The sequence below is a fragment of the Colobus angolensis genome, unplaced genomic scaffold (genome assembly GCF_000951035.1).
Source record: "Colobus angolensis palliatus isolate OR3802 unplaced genomic scaffold, Cang.pa_1.0 Scaffold330, whole genome shotgun sequence".
Lineage (NCBI taxonomy): Eukaryota > Metazoa > Chordata > Mammalia > Primates > Cercopithecidae > Colobus > Colobus angolensis.
In genome coordinates this window covers 2,693,589-2,710,326 of record NW_012116600.1, presented here as the reverse complement: position 1 = coordinate 2,710,326, position 16,738 = coordinate 2,693,589, and the positions used below count along the sequence as shown (strand labels likewise).

Below are 16,738 nucleotides of genomic sequence, written 5' to 3'. Positions count from 1 at the left end.
ATGAAATATATTTCTCTTCTTTTAATGGTTACCCTAACATTTAAAACTATATATTTAATTTATATTTCTTGAAGTTGAAAATTCATTTTTTTCTTTCTTCTGAATAACACACAAAAACCTTAAAATGATTTAATTTAGCTCTGAGCTTTCCTTTATATTTTCTACATGATTATTGTTTAATATTTTAGTTCCACCAAGTCCTTAAGTATCCATATTCTCTTTTTTTTTTTTTTGAAGTTAACACTTACTTAGATTTACTAACATGTTTTCTAATTTTTTAGAAAGTTGCTTTTGCAGTCCACTTCTCATTTCTGGGTTCATTTTCTTTTTTGCTGAAGTTCTTCTCTTAGTAGTTTACTCTTTCTTTCTACCTTTCTCCCTCCCTGCCTCCCTCCCTTCCTTCCTTCCCTCTTTTCTTTCTCCTCCCTCTTTCCCTTTCCTTCCCTTCCCTTCTTCTTTTTCTTCCTCCCTGTCTTTCTTCTCTCTCTCTCTCTCTTTCTCTTTCTTTTTTGAGATGGAATCTCACCCTCTTGCCCAGGCTGGAGTGCAGTGGCATGATCATGGCTCACTCCAGACCCTGGGCTCAGATGTTTCTCCCACCTCAGCCTACTGACTACAGGCACATGCCACCACACCTGGCTAATTTTTTGTATTATTATTATTATTTTTTTTGTAGAGATGGGGTTGCGCCATGCTGCCCTGGCTGGTCTCAAACTCCTGGTCTCAAGTGATCCCCTACCTCAACCTCTCAGAGTGCTGGGATTGTAGGTGTGAGCCACTGTGTCTGGCCAGTAGTTCTTTTAATGAGAATAATGAGTAGTAAACTCTAGATTTTCATGTCTATAAAGGTCTCAATTTCATCCTTTTTCTTGAATTGATGGTTAAGTTGACTGTAGAATTAAAGAATAATAGCGGTTTTACCCCTGCACATCTGGGAAATGATAGATTGAAAAATATTAATGATTATCTTTTTAAAAATTATTATTTCAGTAGGTTTTGGGGAAACAGGTGGTGGTTGGTTACATGGATAAATTCATTAGTGATTTCTGAGATTTTGGTGCACCCATCATCTAAACAGTGTACACTGCACCCAATGTGTAGTCTTTTATCCCTCACTTCCCTGCACCCCTTCCCCCTTGAGTGTCTAGAGTCCATTATATCATTCCTATGCCTTTGCGTCCTCATAGCTTAGCTCCCATATATGAGTGAGAATGTTCAGTGTTTGGGTTTCCATTCCTGAGTCACTTCAGTAAGAATAATGGTCACCAACTCCATCCACGTTGCTGTGAATGCTGTTATTTTATTCCTTTTTATGACTGAGTAGTATTCCATGGCATGTGTGTGTGTGTGTATAACATTTTCTTTATCCACTCATTGATGAGCATTTAGGCTTTTTCCATATTTTTACAATTGTGAATTTTGCTGCTATAAATGTGTGTGTGAGTGTCTTTTTCATATAATGACTTCTTTTCCTCTGGGTAGATACCCAGTAGGGGGATTGCTTCATCGAATGATAGTTCTATCTTTAGTTCTCTCTCTTTTTTTTTTTTTTTTTTGAGATGGAGTCTCGCTCTGTCGCCCAGGCTGGAGTGCAGTGGCCGGATCTCAGCTCACTGCAAGCTCCGCCTCCCGGGTTTATGCCATTCTCCTGCCTCAGCCTCCCGAGTAGCTGGGACTACAGGCGCCCGCCACCTCGCCCGGCTAGTTTTTTGTATTTTTTGGTAGAGACGGGGTTTCACCATGTTAGCCAGGATGGTCTCGATCTCCTGACCTCGTGATCCACCTGTCTCAGCCTCCCAAAGTGCTGGGATTACAGGCTTGAGCCACCGCGCCCAGCCTGTATTTAGTTCTTTAAGGAATCTCCATACTGTTTTCTATAGTGGTTGCAGTAGTTTACATTCCTATTAGCAGTGTAAAAGTGTTCCCTTTTCAACACATCCATGCCAACATCTATTATTTTTTGATTTTTAAGTAATGGCCATTCTTGCAGGAGTAAAGTGGTATTGCATTGTGGTTTTGATTTGCATTTCCCCGGTAATTAGGGATGTTGAGCATTTTTTCATATGTTTGTTGGCCATTTGTATATCTTGTTTTGAAAATTGTCTATTCATGTCTTTCGCCCACTTTTGATGAGATTTGTTTTTTTCTTCCTGATTTTTTGAGTTCCTTATAGTTTCTGGATGTTAGTCCTCTGTCAGATGCATAGTTTGTGAATTTATTCTCCCACTCTATGGGTTGTCTGTTTACTCTGATGATTATTTCTTTTACTGTGTGAAAGCTTTTTAGTTTAATTAGGTCCCATATATTTATCTTTGTTTTTGTTGCATGTACTTTTGGATTCTTGGTCATGAACTCTTTGCCTAAGCTAATATCCAGAAGTTTTTCTGATGTAATCTTCTAGAATTTTTATGGTTTCAGATCTTAGATTTAAGTCTTTGATCAATCTTGAGTTGATTTTTGTATAAGGTGAGAGATAACCATTATGTTTTGGCATGTGTTGTTGACAAGAACTCTATGTGACTTTATTTGTCATTATTTTGTTAGTAATCTTTGTTCTAAGTGTTTTTGGGGGGAAGCATTTTATTTTCAAAGCCTCACAGTTAAGCTTTTTTCCCCCTTTTTTAAAAAAAGGCTTATTGAGAGATAATTCACATACCACTAAATTAATCTATGTAAAATGTAAAATTTAGTGAGTTTTAGTGAATTTCTGTAGTTGCACAACTTTCACCAAAATCCAGTTTTAGAATACTTTTGTCATTTACAAAAGTTTCCACTTGCCCATTTCAATTAATCCTCTTGCCCACTGGTTGCCCCAGGCAATCTCTAGTCTTCTTTCTCTCTATACCTTTACCTTTTCTAAAATTTCATATAACTGCAATCATATATTTATTTCTGAGGTTTATTCATGGCATTTATTGTGTTTATGTGTTGACTATTATGAATGATGCTGCTGTGAACATTTGCATGCATGTCTTCTTGTGAACATACATTTTCATTTCTCCTGGGCAGATAGCTGGGTATAGAATGAAGAGTTGTATGGTAGGTATATGTTCAGCTTTTTAAGATGTGCTAAATTGTTTTCCAAGGTGCTGTACATTTTATATTCCTACAAACAACATACGAAGAAGTGTCTAGTTTCTTTACCTTGCCCACACTTTGTTTTTATTTTATTTTGTTTTGACACTGTAGCCATTCTAGTAGATGTGTTGTATCTTATTATGGCTTTAAGTTGATTTCTCTAATGGCTAATATTGGGTATCATTTTTTGTGCTTGTTTGGCATTCATGTATCTTCTTTGATGAAGTGCCTATTTAAATATTTGGCCCATTTTTTATTGGGTAGTTTGCTGCTGGTCATTTCATTGGAAGAGTTCTTTATACATTTCCTTTACAAGCCCATTTCAGATATCTTTTGCAGATATTATCTCCCAGTTTGTGCCTTAGCTTTTCACACTATTGGTACATAATAATTTTATATATTTATGGGATACATGTAATATTTCAATATATGTATACATATATTGAAAATCAGGGTAATTGGGATATCTGTCCCCTCAAATATTTATTATTTCTTTGTGCAGATAACTGTTTGATATACTTATTTTCTTTATTTTGAATATATATTCAGCAATAGGATTTCTGGATCATATAGTGTTCTGTAATTACTTTTGCAACAACCTAATAATTCTATGTTTACTTTTTAAAGGAACTTCCATACTGTTTTCTCTATTGGCTGTACTAATTTACATTCCCACCAGCAATGTGTGGGAATTCTCTTTCTCTACATTCTTGCCCACGTCTGTTATTTTTTGTTTTTTTGGTAATAGCCATTTTAACTGGGGTAAGATAATATCTCATTGTGGTTTTGCTTTGCATGTCCCTGATGATTAGAGATGTTGAGCAGGTTTTCACACATCTGTTGGCCATTTGTATGCCTTCTTTGCAGAAATATCTATTCAGATCATTTGCCCATTTTTAATCAAATCATTCTTATTATTATTTGTTGCGTTGAGTTCCTTATATATTCTGGTTATTAATCCCTTATCCCTTGTCTATGCATAGTTTGTAAATATTTTCTCCCATTCTGTGGGTTGTCTCTTCATTCTGTTGATTGTTTCTTTTGCTATGCAAACATTTTTAGCTTGATATAATCTTGTTTTTTCTTTTGTTGCTTATGCTTTTGAGGTCTTACCCCAAAAAACTTTTGGCCAGACCAATCTCCTGAAGCATTTTAACAATGTTTTCTTCTAGTACTTTCATAGTTTCAGGTCTTAGATTGAAGTCTTTAATCCATTTTCATTTTATTTTTGTAGATGGTGAGAGATAGGGGTCTAGTTTTATTCTTCTGCATATGGATACTCAGTTTCCCTAGCACCGTTTATTGAAGAGGCTGTCCTTTCCTCAATGTATGTTCTTGGCACCTTTGTCAAAAATGAGTTAAATATAAATGCATGGATTTATTTATGCTTTCTCTATTCTTTTTCATAGGTCTAAGTGTCTGTTTTTATGTCAGCATTATGCTGTGTTGGTTACTATAGCTTTGTACTGTATTTTGAAGTTTGGTAGTGTGACTCTTCCATTTTTGGTCTTGTTGTTGTTGTTGTTGTTAAGGATTAGAGCTATTTGGGGTCTTTTGTGGTTCCATATAAATTTTAGGATTTTTTTTTTCTGTGTCTGTGAAGAGTGTTATTGGTATTTTGATAGGGAGTATATTGAATGTATAGATTGCTTTGGGCAGTATGGCCATTTTAACAATAATAATTTTTCCAATCCCTGATTGCTTTGCATTTTCTTTCTTTTTTTTTTTTTTGAGATGGAGTCTCACTCTGTGGCCCAGGCTGGAGTGCAGTGGCTGGATCTCAGCTCACTGCAAGCTCCGCCTCCCGGGTTTATGCCGTTCTCCTGCCTCAGCCTCCCAAGTAGCTGGGACTACAGGCGCCCGCCACCTCGCCTTGCTAGTTTTTTTTGTATTTTTTAGTAGAGACGGGGTTTCACTGTGTTAGCCAGGATGGTCTCGATTTCCTGACCTCGTGATCCACCCGTCTTGGCCTCCCAAAGTGCTGGGATTACAGGCTTGAGCCACCGTGCCCGGCCTGCTTTGCATTTTTTAATGGATTTTCTTCTATTTTTTTTTTCAGTGTTTCATATTTTTCATTGTGGATATCTTTCACTTTTTGATTAAATTTCTTCCTAGGTAATTAGTTTCTTAGCTGTTATAAATTGGATTGCTTTCTTTTTCTGAATGTTTGCTATTGGTGTATTGAAATGCTCCTGAGTTTTGTATGTTGATTATGTATCTTGCAACTTTGCTGAATTCATTTATTAGTTCTAACAATTTTTGGGTGGAGTCCTGTTTTTTCTTTCTAAATACAAGATCATGTCATTTGCAAACAAGAACAATTTGACTTCTACCTTTCCAATTAGGATGTCCTTTCTTTATCTTGTGTAATTGCTGTGGCTAAGACTTCTGGTACAATGTTGAATAAAAGTGGTGAAAGTGGCAACCTTGTCTTGTTCCAGATCTTAGAGAAAACTGTTTTCATTTATCCCCATTTAATATGGTGAAAGCTGCGGATTTGTCATATATAGTCTTTATTGTTTTGTGGTATGTTCCTTCTGTACCAAGGTTGTTGAGAGTTTTTTCATGAGGGCATGTTGAATTTTATCAAATGCCTTTTCCACATCTATTAAGATGATTGTATGGTTTCTCTTTCTTTGGTTGATGTGGTGTATCAGATATATTGATTTATGAATGTTGAACCATCCTTACATTTCTAGAATAAATCCCCCTTGATTTTGGTATGTTATCTTTTTGATGTATTATTGGGTTTGGTTTTAGTATTTTGGTGAGGATTTTTATGTCTCTGTTCATTAGGAATATTGACCTGTAGTTTTCTCCTTTTGTTGTATCCTTATCTGGTTTGGTATCAAGGTAATGCTTGCCTTGTAGAATGAGTTAGGAAAAATTCCTTTCTCTTCAAGTTTTTGGAATAGTTTGAGAAGAATTGGTGTTAGTACTTTAAAATTTTCATAGAATTCAGCAGTAAAGTTAACCAGTGTTGGGCTTTTCTTTTTGGGGAGACTTTTTATTACTGATTCAATCTCATTACTCATTGTTTGTCTATGCAGATTTTCTATTTCTTCCCTGGTTCAATATTGGTAGGTCATATGTGTCTAGGGATGTGTCTATTTTTTCCAGGTTTTTGAATTTATTGTTTTGTAGTTGTCAATCATAATAGTCTCTAATGATTTTTTCTTAGTCTAGTTAGTGGTTTGTCAATTTTATTTAGCTTCTTAAAAAACTAAATTTTAAAAACTTTTTTTGTCTCTCTTTTTTTTTTCTTTTGAAGCAGAATCTCATTCTGTTGAGTACAGTGATGTAACCTAGGCTCACTTCAACCTCTACCTCCCGGGTTCAAGTGCTTCTCATGCCTCAACCTCCTAAGTAGCTGAGATTACAGGCACACACCACTACCCCCAGCTAATTTTTCTATTTTTTGTAGAAACAGGGTTTTGCCATGTTGGCCAGGCTGGTCTCTAACTCCTGGCCTCAAGTGATCCAGCTGCCTTGGCTTCCCAAAGTGCTGGGATTACAGGCATGAACCACTGCACCTAGATTGTGGTCTCTTTGATTTAGTTCTACTCTGGTCTTTATTATTTCCTCTACTAATTTTGGATTTGATTTGCTCTTGCTTTTCCATTTCCTTAAGGTATGTTTTTATGTTGTTTATTTGAAATCTGTTTTTTATAGGTTTCTTACTGTAAACTTCCCTTTTAGCATTGCTTTTGCTGTATTCCATAGGTTTTGGTATACTATGTTTTCATTTTTATTTGTTTCAAGAAGTTTTTTATTTCCATCTTAATTTTTTCATTGATCCAATGGTTCTTCATGAGCTTGGTATTTAATGTCCCTGTATTTGTACTGTTTCTAAAGTTCTTCTTGCTATTGGTTTCTGGTTTTACTTCATTGTATCTGATTTGATTTTTTTACATTTACTGAGACTTGTTTTGTGGCTTAACATGTGTTCTCACCTGGAGTATGTTCCATGCACTGATCAGAAGAATGCATATTTTGTAGCTGTTGAAAGGAACATTTGGTAAATGTCTATGAGGTCCATTTGGTCTATAGTGCAGTTTAGGTTCAGTGTTTCTTTGTTGATTTACTGTCTAGATGATCTGTCCAATGCTGAAAATGGGGAATTAAAGTTCTTTTCTATTATTGTGTTGGGGTCTATGTCTCTCCTTAACTTTAATAATATTTTATTTATGTATCTGAATGCTCCAGTATTGAGTGGGTATATATTTATAATTAGATCTACTTGGTGAATTGATCCCTTTTCATTATATAATGACCTCCATTATCTCTTTTTGTATTTTTTGACTTAAAGTCTATTTTGTCTGATAGAAGTATAGTTACTACTTCATCTGTAAAGACACACATAGACTAAAAGTGAAGATATACCATGCAAATTCCAAATCTGTTTTTGGTTCCCATTTGCATGGAATATCTTCACTTTTAGTCTATATGTGTGCCTTTACAGGTGAAATGAGTTTCTTGTCAGCAGCATATAGTTGGGTTTTGTTTTTTTAATCAACTCAGCTGGTCTGTATCTTTTAATTAGGGGAATTTAAACTGTTTATATATATTAAAGGTTGTTATTAATAGGTGAGGGCTTACTCCTGTCATTTTAATGATTGTTTTCTGCTTGTTTTATATGGCCTTCGTTCTTGTCTTACTGCTTACCTTTGTGATTTTGTGTTCCTCTTTAGTAATAATGCTCCATTCCTTTTTCTCATTTGTGTATCTGCTCTTCTAGTGAATTTTATGCTTTAGTGTGTTTTCACAATGGTAGATGTCATGCTTTTGCTTCCAGATACAAGTCTCTCTTGACCATATCCTATAGGACCTGTTTAGTTGTGAATTTGCTCAGTTTTTATTTGTTAGGGAAAGTCCTTATTTCTCCTTACTTCTGAAGGATAGCTTTGCTAAGTATAGTATTCTTGGTTGACTTTTTTTTTTTTTCTTTTAGCACTTTGAAAATGTAGTCTCATTCTATCTTGGTCTTTAAGGTTTCTGCTGATAAATATGCTGTTTTTCTGTTGACAATTCCCTTATATGTCACTTGATAAGAAAATTTTACAAGTTTTCTTGTGCTGTTTTTAGAATTCTTTGACTTTTGACAGATTAACTATATATGTTGTGCCTCAGAGAGGAACTTTTTGGATTGAATCTATTTGAGGATCTTTCTGAGTTTTGTATTTCTAGATGTTTACATCTCTTCTAAGACTTTGGAAGTTTTCAGTTATTAATTCATTAAATTAATTTTCTATGCATTTCCCCATCTTTTCTCCTTCTGGAACTTGCCAAATTTCAATATTTGCTTGATGGTGTCCCATATGCCCCTCAGGCTTTCTTCATTCTTTTTGATTCTTTTTTTTTTTTTTTTTGTCTCAATGGGTTATTTCAGAATACCTGTCTTCAAGTTAAAAAATTCTTTCTTCTACTTGATCTAGTCCATTGTGGAAACTCCTGATTTTATTTTTTATTTTGTCCATTGAATTCTTCAGTTTCAGGATTTCTGTTTGATTCTTTTTTTATGATATCTATCTCTTCATTAAATTTCTAATTCAGATTATGAGTTTTTCTGATTTGTTTGTATTGTTTTTATGTGTTCTCTTGTATCTTGCTGAGTTTTCTTGAGATCGTTATTTTGAATTTCTTTTCAGGTGCTTTTTAGATTTCCTTTTCTTTGGGGCCTATTGGTAGAGAATTATTGTGTTCCTTTGCAGGATCAAGGTGTTGTGTTTCCTTGATTTTTTCCATGTTTCTGTTGTCCTTATGTTGATGTCTGTGCATCTGCTATAACTGTCACTTCTGCCAATTTTATGAAGTAGCTTCCATAGGAAAATACTTTTCTTGTGAATGTATCAATATGTTAACTGGGTAGAGTGCTTTGGCTTTGGTTCTGGGTGGACACCATAGTGTAATGTTCATATGATTACTTTGATTGTATTTGATATCAATGATGTCTGCAAATTAGTTAGTGGCTATGCTGTGGGTGTTTGTGGAGGCTGTGATGAGGCTTTGCTAAGGACAGGGACACCAGGTAGGCTAGTCCTTAGGTCCCTAGGTGGTGCATGGCAGCACTGGCAGGGGATGTGGTATGACTCATGGAGGGTAGTATCTGGGTCCCAGGAGGGGTGTGTGGGTGCTGGCAATGGTGGCAGTGGACCAGGTGGAATGGTTCTTGGTTTCCTGGGTGGCATGCATGGGCACTGGCAGTGTTGAGCCCTGGGAAGGCAGTCCTTAGGTCTCTAGGCAGAGCATGTGGGCACTAGTAGGCAAGGAGATCTGCTCTTTAGGACCCAGACGGGTTGCACAGATGCCAGCAATAGTGAAGGCAGGTTGGTCCTTGAGTGCTAGAGTGGATCACACCCACAGTGTTGGCCAGCTTGAAAGTTCCAGGGTGGGGCAGGTGGGCACTGGCAGTGTCAGCAGTGGGGTGGGCAGGCTGGTCCCTGGACCCCCAGGTGGGACACACAGTGGTCCTGCTGATGAGGGGGCAGGGTCATTGTTGGTGGCAGTGGCCCCAGGTAGACTGCTCTTAGGCTCTGGGGAGTATACACTTTGGTTCCCAATACCCTGGGGGAAGCCTCCTTGATGTGCTGGACTACCTCTTCCTTGGGTAGTAGGACACTGCATGAACTTGGGTGCTGGTGCTGTGGCTGCCCACTGGGTTCAGCCGATGCCATGCTATTGTAGCCCTCTGGGTGGATGTAGGGGGATGTCAGTGGGGCCTTAAGAATGTGGAGGCCAGGCACGATCACTCATGCCTGTAATCCCAGAACTTTGAGAGGCCAAGGCAGGCAGATCACCTGAGGTCAGGAGTTTGAGACCAGCCTGGCCTACATGGTAAAACCCTGTCCCTACTAAAAATACAAAAAAAATTAGCTGGGCATGGTGGTGGGCGCCTGTAGTCCCAGCTACTTGGGAGGCTGAGGCAGGAGAATTGCTTGAACTTGGGAGGTGGAGGTTTAAGTGAGCTGAGATCATGCTATTGCACTCCAGCATGGGCAACAAGAGTGAAACTCTGTCTGGAAAAAAAAAAAATAAAAGAATGTAGAGATGTAGGTACTATTGTGCCCTGGGCAAGGTGTAATCCTGTGGTGTTGGCTGTGCTCTCAAAATGGTGCAGTGCTATAGCAGCTTGGGTTCCAGAAATGGGATTTAGCCTGAGTTCCCTCTCTGGAACAATGCAGTTGTGGGTGCTCCATGCAGCACCCTATACTAGGCTCAGGGATCCTAAGAGCCAACAGGCTTTTCTGTATCTAGGACTGCAGGTTTCTTTGGTGGAAATGTGGACAGCTGGGAAATATCTCACTTACATTTTTCCTGCAATGGAGCCTTCCTCCTGGCTGTGGGTTGAACTGGCCTACTGCCCTACTTTCCTCTCTACATCGTCATCTTGAGCTTTCCATGTCTCAGAGGGTCCCTATTTATTCTCTGCTGGATTCCAGTGTTCTCCCCTAGATGCTCTACTTGATGTGTGCTTATGTACTTGCTGTTTTGGTCCTTCTTCATAGAGAAGACGGGCACTGGGTGCCTCTCTTCAGCTACTTCACACAATCATCCTTGAGAGCAGTTTGGCAGTAAACATGACAGTTTTCTGTCATCCTCTCTTCTCCTTTGTTCATTCAGTTTTCTTCCTTCAACAAATCCAAAGTGCCTTAGAGGTGGTGGAAAGACCCATCAGACTTAATACAGTAGAAGGTGATGCAGCAGTCGTTGCAGGTTATATCAATGTTTTTTGAAAAGAAAAAGTTTTACATTTTGTTAAGATATAATTTATCAATTTTCCTTTTGTTGTTCATACTTTTGGAGTTATATAAGAGTCTTTTCCTAATACAAATTCTCAAAGATTTCCTTCTATATTTTCTTCTGGAAGCCTTATAGGTTTTTTTGAGACAGAGTCTTGCTTTGTCACCCAGGCTGGAGTGCAGTGGCGTGTTCTTGGCTCACTGCAACCTTCGCCTCCCAGGTTCAAGCGTTTTTCCTACCTCAGCCTCTTAAGTACCTGGGATTAAGGATTTGCACTCCTACAACCAGCTAATTTTTGTATTTTAGTAGAGATGGGGTTTCCCCATGTTGGTCAGGCTGGTCTCAAACTCCTGACCTTGGGTGATCCACTTGCCTTGGCCTCCCAAAGTGCTAAGATTACAGGCATGAGCCACTGTGCCTGGCTTAGGTTTTTAAAAATAATTTTAACTCTTGCATTTATATACATGATACATTTCAACTTCATTTTTGTCTATGGTGTGAGGTATGGTTTGAGGTTCAATTTTTTTGGCATATAAATGTTCAAATGTTTCAACCCCTAATCCCTTGAATTACCTTGGCATACTTGTGGAAAATAATTTGACCATATATGAGGGGCTATTTTTGTTCCATTGATCTATATGTTTATTTTTACACCAGTACCATACTTGTCTTGATTACTTTAGCTTCATAGTAAGTTTTGAAATTAGATAGTTTAAGCCCTCAAATTTTATTCTTCTTTTTCAAAATTGTTTTGAGTATTTTAGGTCTTTTGCATTTCTACGTACATTTAGAGATCAGCTTTCAGATTTTGTAAAGGAAAAATGTGTACTGGGATTTAGAAAGCATTGCATTGAGTCTGTGAATCAATTTTTGGAGAATTGTCATTTCAATAATATTGAGTTGCCTAGTCCATGAACATGTTATTTCTCTCCACTTATTTAGATCTTCAGTTGCTCTCAGCACTTTTTATATATTTGTGTGTAGAAATCTTGCCCTTCTTTTTAAAAATGTAATCCCACTAAAAAATTTTATTGTGAATGAAATTATTGAATTTTATTTTCTGGTTGTTCTTCGCCAGTATATAGAAAAATCAATTGATTTTTGCTTGTTGACCTTACATTTTGAGACCTTACTAAACTTACTTATTTTAGAGCTTTTAAAAGTTCCTTAGAATTTCCTATACATACGATCATGCTGTATGCAAGTAAAACAATTTTACATCTTCATTTCCAACTTGGATGCTTTTCTTTTTATATTCTTTTTGCACTTATTAGGTCTTTTGATATATTATTGAAAAGAATTGGTGAGAGTGGAATTCTTAGTCTAAGGGAGAAAGCATTCAGATTTTCACGTTAACGTGAAATGTTAGTTGTAGGTTTTTAAGACCCTTTGTGGAGAAAAGGAACCCTTGTACACTGTTGATGGGAATGTAAATTAGTACAGCCATTATGGAAAACTGTACAAATATTCATCAAAAAACTAATAATAGGATTACCATATGATCTAGCAATCTCAGTTTTGGGTAGTCACCCAAAAGATTTGAAATTAGTATGTTCAAGCGATATCTGCATGCCCATGTTCATTTCAACACTGTTTATAATAGCTGAGTTATGTAATCAACCTGCCTGTCCATCCGCAGGTGAATGAATCCGCAGATGTTTGTAGTTAGAATATCAACCCTTTTCTCTCCATGTACTAAATACTTTGAGGATTTCTACTACTTTCATACTTGCATTCCCTCACTTAACAAACATTTATTGAGCACTAGCTATGTATTGAATTAAACTGAGACATTACCCAAAGCCTTGACTCTTTTATCTTGTCCATATAATTGAAAAGAATATGTACATGTGCCACATTTTCTTAATCCGGTCTGTCACAGATGGACATTTGGGTTGATTCCAAGTCTTTGCTATTGTGAATAGTGCCACAATAAACATACGTGTGCATGTGTCTTTATAGCAGCATGATTTATAATCCCTTGGGCACATATATACCATGGAATATTATGCAGCCATAAAAAAGGATGGGTTTGCGTCCTTTGTAGGGACATGGATGCAGCTGGAAACCATCATTCTTAGCAAACTATCACAAGAACAGAAAACCAAACACCGCATGTTCTCACTCATAGGTGGGAACTGAACAATGACATCACTTGGACTCGGGAAGGGGAACATCACACATCGGGGCCTATCATGGGAGGGGGGGAGGGATTGCATTGGGAGTTATACCTGATATAAATGACGAATTGATGGGTGCTGACGAGTTGATGGGTGCAGCACACCAACATGGCACAAGTATACATATGTAACAAACCTGCACGTTATGCACATGTACCCTAGAACTTAAAGTATAAAAAAAAAAAAAAGAAAAAAAGAATATGTACAATTCACAAAACGCTGGATTCCTGCATTTGCAAAAGATAAATAAGTTAGAAGATCTCTTCTGGGTACCCACTTTGGTATGGTATCTCAGATATACTCAATAAACCTCGAGTCTTCCCTCACTGGGCAGTTAGTGGGAAGGTGTATTTAGTTATACAACATCAGTGATCTGTATCTATCTTAGGTGAAGTTGAGATCCAGAGAATGATACAGTGAATTATAAAGAGGTTCAGCTATCCCAGAACAACTTATTTTTCTGAAAATGTGAACTATGCCTTTCTGCCCAGTGTAGCCCCAGAGCATGTCACAAAATGTGACTCATCTTTGGCATATATTTTGAATTGAATTATAGTTAGAAACATTATTGTGTTATATGAACACATACCCAATAATAAATACATAGGCACATAAGAGCTTCCATGTCACTGATTGCTAACTTGTATGTCTATAGAAATCTGAGAAATGGCCTTTTGAAGAATGTGTCTGTGTCTTCTGCAAAACTGTGTTTAAAGTACTTTCCATCAATGCTCTTTTTAAAACTCATATTTATAAATAACCATGCATATTTTAGGAATAATGCAAGAGTGTTCCTTTATAAGTTCAAAGAAGAGAGAGCTTGATTCTTGAGTAACGAGGAAGAATAAGTAAAGGCCATCGAGAAGGGTGTGATTTCTGAATAGGTCTTGCAAATAACTTCCAATATAATTGTCTCTCTATGAATAAAGTATTTGGAGAGGAATATAGCACCAAACAAATATGTATACTGTTTATAAAATGTTCAGCAATTCATTTTTCCTTATGATTTAATAGAAAATAGTCCTGGTATTCTTACATCCATTGTTTTGTGTTCTAACTGTCCATTATCTACTTTTGAATAATATGTTTATCATTTTCTTAGGCAACAAGGTGCTGACTTAGACTCAGCTGTCCCTGATGGAAGTACAATTCCAAAACCGACCACTTCTACTATAGAGAAAGACATCTTGGTAACAGGCCATTTCTTTTGTCAGTATAATTGAAAATGAAAGAAACACTTGAAGATAATTTTATACTTTTGAGAACACTCTGTGCTCCTCATTTGTGAAACTCTGTGGACGTAGGAATAAATACAGAGTCCTATAAAAAGGCTCTGTGGGATTTATAGAATAAATCATTCTCTCCCTTGCTACCCAAGACCACAGTTTAAAAAAGTTTCAAATCTATCTGCTCTCCATATAAAAACCAGCCTCGGTCATGTATAGCTTCATGTGCCTTAATTTTTTTTATGAGAAATTATCCTATATAATTATATAATGTATATTTTACAAGGCATATTAACTTACTTTAGAAATAGTAATTATTCAAGTATTTTAAATACATAATAATTTTTAAAGATATAAATATCAAAGACTTAACACTGCTAATTAAAAGATATTTTGACATTTAAATTTTTTCTAATAAGTGACATGTAAAAATTTGTGAACAGATATTGAAGTTAAATGTTCATTATTATAGAAATAATAACTTGTTTTAAAATGAATATTTTATGAGCATGTCCAATAGCAGCTATAAAATTATAGTATGGAATATTAATAGGCCAGTTGGAAATGTCCTAAATCCTATTGTATAATATTTCTGGAGTGAATATATAGAGATATTGATTTGCTTACAGCTTTTAAGATCTCTTCTGATAATAATAAAAGGACAAAAACTAACAACACATTTAAAAAATTTACAAAACACTAATTCAGCATGGACTCTGTTAAGTACATCTGTTAAGTACATTACATATTTGGTAATATAACTTGATGTTTTACAGTATAGTTATAAACTGAGATAAGAGTTTTAGTTTTCATGAAAATACACATTTGTAACATTTAGGAGATATCAAATAATGCCTGTGTGAATTGTACCAAATACTTTTTTATCCTTTATAAATACTTTGTTCTCCTAAAACTTGAATTTTGCTAGTAGTTTTATTTTTGATAAACATACTTCTTTTGTTATACATTTACATTTTTATTATCTTCTTTTTGTAGAGATATTACTATTATATTCACCATGGAATTGATACAGACCATGTAGCCCCGATGGAAGATTCTTGGCTAGAACATGTACTGGGTTTAGTTCCACAACATCTGAAAGTCTTCACTGACAGCATAGCTACATTATCTGATGAAATGAGAGAGGATTATCTTCTGAGTGTAAAGAAATCCATAGGTAAATTTGTATTATGCTTTGATTTTTAATTTGAATATGTGTCTCATTAAAGATAATTTTTGTATGTTTTGTGTTAAAAATTAATACCTATACTTGAAACTATTCACAATATTATAATTATGCCATTTCTTACATTGCTGTTATATTACTTAAGATCTTAGGCAAATTCATTAATGAGGTATTACAAAAAATAATTCTATTTCTATTTGTAGAGATATATCCCCACCACAAAGGATAGCACTGAAGAAAATTATAAAGTATTAATTTCAAGCCCTGAAGATATTTTGGGAGCGTCTAATTTATTCAAGGCATTAGGCATTTAGGAGATAACCTCTCCCTTTAAGATGGTCTCTTCATTCCAGGATCTTTTGGTGTAGACATGAGACAAGACATACATATTTAAGTAATTACCTAAAAGTGTAAGCATTAACAATGAACATTAATATTACTGATGTCATAAATTAGAATGTGATTAATAAAAAGTTGTTGCAGTAGACCAAAGGTTGACAAACTATAGCTCACAGGCAAATCTGGCCACTGCCTGTTTTTATAAATAAAGTTTTATTGGAACATAGCCACACTAATTCGTTTGCATGTTGTCTATAAATCTGGCTGCTTTTGAGCTACAAGAGCAAAATTGAGCAGTTGTGATAGAGGCCTTGTAGCCCACAAAGTTGAAAATAGTTACAGTCTAACCCTTTACGTAAATAATTTGTTGACCCATGATACAGACAAATAGATCCTAAGGCTGACTGATTATCAGAACCATTTTAAAAATACTGACTTCTGGCCCCAGCTGAATTAAAATCCTTGGCGGCAGGGCCTTGGAAACTGTACTTTTTAAAAAGCATCTCCAGTTGGTTGTGATAGTAAACATAGTATGACAGACGCTGTGTTCAAAGTTGGAGAAATAATAATGCTTTGGAGTAATGTGTGGGACCCTTCTTGGTGGAGGGCATTCATTGTATTTGTGACTTCTATGGAGTATCCTGGTAATATAAAAATAAAGAGCCTAATCCCTGCCCTCAGAGTTCATAGTGTAATGAGGGAGATAGACAAATAACTAAATAATACAGCAAAGTAGTAAGTCCAAAGAGGAGAGAAACAGAAGATACACTGTAAGGGAGAAGAGGTCATCTCTGACTTGTGAGGAAGGACTCTAGAGGAGCCTAAACTAAGTCTTGAAGGATGAGCAACAGTCTAGCAGGGAACATGCTTGGCCTAGGAAATGGTGTGAATGATAGCAGATGTGCATGAGAGCCTCTTCGGGGCTTGTAAGCAGTTCTGAAGCCAAAGCATAGGCTGCATTTGGGGAAGGGGATAGAATCTGAAGGGCC

The 16,738-nt window shown here is 36.2% G+C and overlaps 1 protein-coding gene across 1 annotated transcript in view; it reads left to right on the top strand.

The window, feature by feature from the left end:
• Nucleotides 1–16,738, top strand: part of DNAH7 (dynein, axonemal, heavy chain 7) — a 333,441-nt gene that overhangs the window by 15,073 nt on the left and 301,630 nt on the right. The window contains exons 4-6 of the mRNA XM_011952066.1: nucleotides 10,584–10,599; nucleotides 14,101–14,188; nucleotides 15,221–15,401. Of these exons, the coding sequence (XP_011807456.1) occupies nucleotides 10,584–10,599; nucleotides 14,101–14,188; nucleotides 15,221–15,401 (285 nt within the window). The remainder of the gene's footprint in view (nucleotides 1–10,583; nucleotides 10,600–14,100; nucleotides 14,189–15,220; nucleotides 15,402–16,738) is intronic.